At 49.0% G+C, this 7,500-nt stretch overlaps 1 protein-coding gene across 9 annotated transcripts in view; it reads left to right on the plus strand.

The window, feature by feature from the left end:
* LOC124046819 (dynactin subunit 1-like) overlaps positions 1-7,500 on the plus strand; it is an 808,447-nt gene that overhangs the window by 758,596 nt on the left and 42,351 nt on the right. For all 9 annotated transcript variants that reach the window (XM_046367577.1, XM_046367575.1, XM_046367576.1 and 6 more), the window contains one exon: positions 7,290-7,394. In XM_046367577.1, coding sequence (XP_046223533.1) covers positions 7,290-7,394 — 105 coding nt within the window. The remainder of the gene's footprint in view (positions 1-7,289; positions 7,395-7,500) is intronic.

Raw genomic sequence — 7,500 nt, forward strand, 5'->3', positions numbered from 1 at the left:
GGCCTCTATGACCTGCCTTGTTGATAGTGTTGTTAAGAAGGTAGAAACTAGGGCCTGTAGGACCTGCCTTGTTGATAGTGTTGTTAAGAAGGTAGAAACTAGGGCCTGTAGGACCTGCCTTGTTGATAGTGTTGTTTAAGAAGGTAGAAACTAGGACCTGTAGGACCTGCCTTGTTGTTAAGAAGGTAGAAACTAGGGCCTGTAGGACCTGCCTTGTTGATAGTGTTGTTAAGAAGGTAGAAACTAGGGCCTCTATGACCTGCCTTGTTGATAGTGTTGTTAAGAAGGTAGAAACTAGGGCCTGTAGGACCTGCCTTGTTGATAGTGTTGTTAAGAAGGTAGAAACTAGGGCCTGTAGGACCTGCCTTGTTGATAGTGTTGTTAAGAAGGTAGAAACTAGGGCCTGTAGGACCTGCCTTGTTGATAGTGTTGTTAAGAAGGTAGAAACTAGGGCCTGTAGGACCTGCCTTGTTGATAGTGTTGTTAAGAAGGTAGAAACTAGGGCCTGTAGGACCTGCCTTGTTGATAGTGTTGTTAAGAAGGTAGAAACTAGGGCCTGTAGGACCTGCCTTGTTGATAGTGTTGTTAAGAAGGTAGAAACTAGGGCCTCTATGACCTGCCTTATTGATAGTGTTGTTAAGAAGGTAGAAACTATGGCCTGTAGGACCTGCCTTGTTGATAGTGTTGTTAAGAAGGTAGAAACTAGGGCCTGTAGGACCTGCCTTGTTGATAGTGTTGTTAAGAAGGTAGAAACTAGGGCCTGTAGGACCTGCCTTGTTGATAGTGTTGTTAAGAAGGTAGAAACTAGGGCCTGTAGGACCTGCCTTGTTGATAGTGTTGTTAAGAAGGTAGAAACTAGGGCCTGTAGGACCTGCCTTGTTGATAGTGTTGTTAAGAAGGTAGAAACTAGGGCCTCTATGACCTGCCTTATTGATAGTGTTGTTAAGAAGGTAGAAACTATGGCCTGTAGGACCTGCCTTGTTGATAGTGTTGTTAAGAAGGTAGAAACTAGGGCCTGTAGGACCTGCCTTGTTGATAGTGTTGTTAAGAAGGTAGAAACTAGGGCCTGTAGGACCTGCCTTGTTGATAGTGTTGTTAAGAAGGTAGAAACTAGGGCCTGTAGGACCTGCCTTGTTGATAGTGTTGTTAAGAAGGTAGAAACTATGGCCTGTAGGACCTGCCTTGTTGATAGTGTTGTTAAGAAGGTAGAAACTAGGGCCTGTAGGACCTGCCTTGTTGATAGTGTTGTTGAGAAGGTAGAAACTAGAGCCTGTAGGACCTGCCTTGTTGATAGTGTTGTTAAGAAGGTAGAAACTAGGGCCTGTAGGACCTGCCTTGTAGATAGTGTTGTTGAGAAGGTAGAAACTAGGGCCTGTAGGACCTGCCTTGTTGATAGTGTTGTTGAGAAGGTAGAAACTAGGGCCTGTAGGACCTGCCTTGTTGATAGTGTTGTTGAGAAGGTAGAAACTAGGGCCTGTAGGACCTGCCTTGTTGATAGTGTTGTTAAGAAGGTAGAAACTAGGGCCTGTAGGACCTGCCTTGTTGATAGTGTTGTTAAGAAGGTAGAAACTAGAGCCTGTAGGACCTGCCTTGTTGATAGTGTTGTTGAGAAGGTAGAAACTAGAGCCTGTAGGACCTGCCTTGTTGATAGTGTTGTTAAGAAGGTAGAAACTAGAGCCTGTAGGACCTGCCTTGTTGATAGTGTTGTTGAGAAGGTAGAAACTAGGGCCTGTAGGACCTGCCTTGTTGATAGTGTTGTTAAGAAGGTAGAAACTAGAGCCTGTAGGACCTGCCTTGTTGATAGTGTTGTTGAGAAGGTAGAAACTAGGGCCTGTAGGACCTGCCTTGTTGATAGTGTTGTTAAGAAGGTAGAAACTAGGGCCTGTAGGACCTGCCTTGTTGATAGTGTTGTTAAGAAGGTAGAAACTAGGGCCTGTAGGACCTGCCTTGTTGATAGTGTTGTTAAGAAACAAAAATACCCTCAAATAAACGGTGACATTTTGTACTGTTGCCTAATATGAAACATTTATTTTTATCTCAAGTCCAAAATGTTGGAGTATAGAGACACATTTATTTTTATCTCAAATCCAAAATACTGGAGTATAGAGACACATTTATTTTTTATCTCAAGTCCAAAATGCTGGAGTATAGAGACACATTTATTTATGCTTCACTGTCCAAATAAATACAGAGCTCTGATCTATCTTTACATATTTACATCCATAACTGTAAGTGTCTTTATCTATATACCATTTACATTATTAATAAGCTCTACAGATTTAGTTTTTCCCGACTGAATCGGAAAAGAGCAACTTCTCTGGTTGAAAACAGCCATAGATATGAGACGGAAACCTTTTTCTAGTGGAACAATTGACTCAAGTGTAAATAGGATCATTTTGGTCATAAAGTCAGTCTCGTCCAAAACTGAGATTTACGAGATGATTAAGGAAAACAAATTGTATGTCACGGAATTAAGGCTATGCAATAGTTTTCCTTCCTTCTATTTCAATCATGCCCATATGCCCTCAGCTGTAATGAATATGATGGGAGACATGATGGGAGACAGAGTGCTGGTTTCAAGCTCAGGGCGCAGCAGGTGTTTTATTGGTAAAGGACCACAGGAGGAGGCAGGTAGCTGGGTCCAGGGGCAGGTAGCAGGGTCCAGGGGCAGGTAGCTGGGTCCAGGGGCAGGTAGCAGGGTCCAGGGGCAGGTAGCAGGGTCCAGGGGCAGGTAGCAGGGTCCAGGGGCAGGTAGATGGGTCCAGGGGCAGGTAGCAGGGTCCAGGGGCAGGTAGATGGGTCCAGGGGCAGGTAGCAGGGTCCAGGGGCAGGTAGCAGGGTCCAGGGGCAGGTAGCTGGGTCCAGGGGCAGGTAGCTGGGTCCAGGGGAAGGCAGAAGGTCATACACAGGAGGAGGCAGGTAGCTGGGTCCAGGGGCAGGGCAGAAGGTCATACACAGGAGGAGGCAGGTAGCTGGATCCAGGGGCAGGCAGAAGGTCATACACAGGAGGAGGCAGGTAGCTGGGTCCAGGGGCAGGGCAGAAGGTCATACACAGGAGGAGGCAGGTAGCTGGGTCCAGGGGCAGGTAGAAGGTCATACACAGGAGGAGGAAGGTAGCTGGGTCCAGGGGCAGGCAGAAGGTCATACACAGGAGGAGGCAGGTAGCAGGGTCCAGGGGCAGGTAGCAGGGACCAGGGGCAGGTAGCAGGGTCCAGGGGCAGGTAGCAGGGTCCAGGGGCAGGTAGATGGGTCCAGGGGCAGGTAGATGGGTCCAGGGGCAGGTAGATGGGTCCAGGGGCAGGTAGATGGGTCCAGGGGCAGGTAGCTGGGTCCAGGGGCAGGTAGATGGGTCCAGGGGCAGGTAGATGGGTCCAGGGGCAGGTAGATGGGTCCAGGGGCAGGTAGATGGGTCCAGGGGCAGGTAGCAGGGTCCAGGGGCAGGTAGATTGGTCCAGGGGCAGGTAGCTGGGTCCAGGGGCAGGTAGCAGGGTCCAGGGGCAGGTAGATGGGTCCAGGGGCAGGTAGATGGGTCCAGGGGCAGGTAGATGGGTCCAGGGGCAGGTAGCTGGGTCCAGGGGCAGGTAGCAGGGTCCAGGGGCAGGTAGCTGGGTCCAGGGGCAGGTAGCAGGGTCCAGGGGCAGGTAGCTGGGTCCAGGGGCAGGCATAAGGTCATACACAGGAGGAGGCAGGTAGCTGGGTCTAGGGGCAGACAGAAGGTCATACACAGGAGGAGGCAGGTAGCTGGGTCCAGGGGCAGGCAGAAGGTCATACACAGGAGGAGGCAGGTAGCTGGGTCCAGGGGCAAGCAGAAGGTCATACACAGGAGGAGGCAGGTAGCTGGGTCCAGGGGCAGGTAGCTGGGTCCAGGGGCAGGCAGAAGGTCATACACAGGAGGAGGCAGGTAGCTGGGTCCAGGGGCAGGCAGAAGGTCATACACAGGAGGAGGCAGGTAGCTGGGTCCAGGGGCAGGTAGCTAGGTCCAGGGGCAGGCAGAAGGTCATACACAGGAGGAGGCAGGTAGCTGGGTCTAGGGGCAGGCAGAAGGTCATACACAGGAGGAGGCTGGTAGCTGGGTCTAGGGGCAGGCAGAAGGTCATACACAGGAGGAGGCAGGTAGCTGGGTCTAGGGGCAGGCAGAAGGTCATACACAGGAGGAGGCAGGTAGCTGGGTCCAGGGGCAGGTAGCTGGATCCAGGGGCAGGCAGAAGGTCATACACAGGAGGAGGCAGGTAGCTGGGTCCAGGGGCAGGTAGCTGGGTCCAGGGGCAGGTAGAAGGTCATACACAGGAGGAGGCAGATAGCTGGGTCCAGGGGCAGGTAGCTAGGTCCAGGGGCAGGCAGAAGGTCATACACAGGGGACTCCAACAAGGACAATGACCCCAAGCATACTTCCAAAGAAAGGGGAGCGCTGTCCTCGGATAAGCTTTCTACATTCTAATCTTACCTCATTATATAATTATAATGTCAAGACGGATCAGCTCCTATTATCACCTACAGCTGCAAATATTGAGGCGGATTATACTAATGCTTACCGAATAAAAATTTACTAAATCCCTGATTTGGCACATCATTGATCACGCTAGGCTACGCAGCATGAAATATACTGAGTCAAATTACAGACAGTAGCCTACAAGTAGCAAAATATAACTCAATTGATTGAACATGATTAAGATAAGCATACAACCTACTATATATATATATATTATGTTGTTATCTCGGTTTTCATTTGAATAATATTTTTATACGTTGAGTGTTTGAATCGATTGGAAAGACAGCTTTGTATATGAAGTCAACTTTGTTCGGAAGTTATCGGTGTCACAGAGAGATAAACCAATTGATTCTGTGTTTTTAGCGGAGATCTGTGTTTGAGGGCAAAATAGCATCTAACGATGCAGGTGTTCGATTACGAGCGTTGTCAAGTGCAACGTTAATTACGATTGTTTTGGGAAACAGCTCCGAGATTTTAACAATGCTCCTAAAAACCTAACGATGAATTTAGCCTTAAGATGCTTTTGCGAAACCCGGGCCCTGGTCTTGTGTCTAGAAGTAGCTTAGGCTAGTTAGTGCTAACCAACTTCATTCGCCAATTAGCTTCAGCTGGCTGGTGTGCGACAGCGGCAAAATAGGTTTGACTTTGGATAGCCTATCTCCGGGGCTAGTTAGGGACAGTCAATAAATTACACAATGTAAATGGGACAATATTTAGTTTGTATTTGAATTTCTACAATTTATAGTAGGTTTGAGGTTTTTAAGTCATTGAAATGTTGAGCTATTTAAACTTGTTTATATTGTCCCATGTACATTGTGTCATTTACTGATGGTTGATAATTAGCCCCGTCGGGATATCCAAAGTCAAACCAAATTTACCACGGGCGTTACGATCGGGTCGCGTGCAGCTGCGCTCGGAAGTGATGATTACTTGGGTGATGTTGTAACGTCTGCTTCCAGCCCTCACTCTCAAACACCTCGATCCCCTGAACGCAGCTCACTCTCCAACCCTCACTCTCAAACACCTCGATCCCCTGAACGCAGCTCACTCTCCAACCCTCACTCTCAAACACCTCGATCCCCTGAACGCAGCTCACTCTCCAACCCTCACTCTCAAACACCTCGATCCCCTGAACGCAGCTCACTCTCCAACCCTCACTCTCAAACACCTCGATCCCCTGAACGCAGCTCACTCTCCAACCCTCACTCTCAAACACCTCGATCCCCTGAACGCAGCTCACTCTCCAACCCTCACTCTCAAACACCTCGATCCCCTGAACGCAGCTCACTCTCCAACCCTCACTCTCAAACACCTCGATCCCCTGAACGCAGCTCACTCTCCAACCCTCACTCTCAAACACCTCGATCCCCTGAACGCAGCTCACTCACCAACCCTCACTCTCAAACACCTCGATCCCCTGAACGCAGCTCACTCTACAACCCTCACTCTCAAACACCTCGATCCCCTGAACGCAGCTCACTCTCCAACCCTCACTCTCAAACACCTCGATCCCCTGAACGCAGCTCACTCTCCAACCCTCACTCTCAAACACCTCGATCCCCTGAACGCAGCTCACTCTCCAACCCTTACTGTCAAACACATACAGTGGGGCAAAAAGTATTTAGTCAGCCACCAATTGTGCAAGTTCTCCCACTTAAAAAGATGAGAGAGGCCTGTAATTTTCATCACAGGTACACTTCAACTATGACAGACAAAATGAAAAACCAGAAAATCACATTGTAGGATTTTTTTCTGAATTTATTTGCAAATTATGGTGGAAAATAAGTATTTGGTCAATAACAAAAGTTTATCTCAATACTTCGTTGAAGTTGAAGTGTACCTATGATGAAAATTACATTATTACATTATTTCTTTTTTAGTGGGAGAACTTGCACAATTGGTGGCTGACTAAATACTTTTTGCCCCACTGTATGTGTTTGAGAGTGAGCTGTGGTCTGTGTTCCAGGTATATGGGGCTGATGGCTGTGTTGTGGTCTGTGTTCCAGGTATATGGGGCTGATGGCTGTGTTGATGGGGCTGATGGTTGTGTTGTTGGGAATGATGGTTGTGTTGATGGGGCTGATGGTTGTGTTGATGGGACTGATGGTTGTGTTGATGGGGCTGATGGCTGTGTTGATGGGGCTGATGGTTGTGTTGATGGGGCTGAAGGTTGTGTTGATGGGGATGATGGTTGTGTTGATGGGGCTGATGGTTGTGTTGATGGGGCTGATGGCTGTGTTGATGGGGCTGATGGTTGTGTTGATGGGGCTGAAGGTTGTGTTGATGGGGATGATGGCTGTGTTGATGGGGCTGATGGTTGTGTTGTGCTCTGTGTTCCAGGTGGATGGGGCTGATGGCTGTGTTGATGGGACTGATGGTTGTGTTGTTGGGGCTGATGGCTGTGTTGGTGGGGCTGATGGCTGTGTTGATGGGAATGATGGTTGTGTTGATGGGGCTGATGGTTGTGTTGATGGGGATGATGGTTGTGTTGTTGGGGCTGATGGCTGTGTTGATGGGGCTGATGGCTGTGTTGATGGGAATGATGGTTGTGTTGATGGGGCTGATGGTTGTGTTGTTGGGGCTGATGGCTGTGTTGATGGGGCTGATGGTTGTGTTGATGGGGCTGATGGCTGTGTTGATGGGGCTGATGGCTGTGTTGATGGGGCTGATGGCTGTGTTGATGGGGCTGATGGTTGTGTTGATGGGGCTGATGGTTGTGTTGATGGGGATGATGGCTGTGTTGATGGGACTGATGGCTGTGTTGATGGGGCTGATGGTTGTGTTGTGATCTGTGTTCCAGGTAGATGGGGCACTAGGAGCTGAGGAGATGGTGGAGACTCTGACAGAGAGGAATCTAGACCTGGAGGAGAAAGTCAGAGAGCTGAGAGAGACCGTCGTTGATCTGGTGAGACAGAAACACCACAGAACAACTAGGACAGAAACACCACAGAACAACTAGGACAGACACACCACAGACTAACTGGTTGGGGGTCAATTCCATTTCAATTCCA

Source organism: Oncorhynchus gorbuscha, linkage group LG10, assembly GCF_021184085.1.
Source record: "Oncorhynchus gorbuscha isolate QuinsamMale2020 ecotype Even-year linkage group LG10, OgorEven_v1.0, whole genome shotgun sequence".
In the NCBI taxonomy this organism is placed as follows: domain Eukaryota; kingdom Metazoa; phylum Chordata; class Actinopteri; order Salmoniformes; family Salmonidae; genus Oncorhynchus; species Oncorhynchus gorbuscha.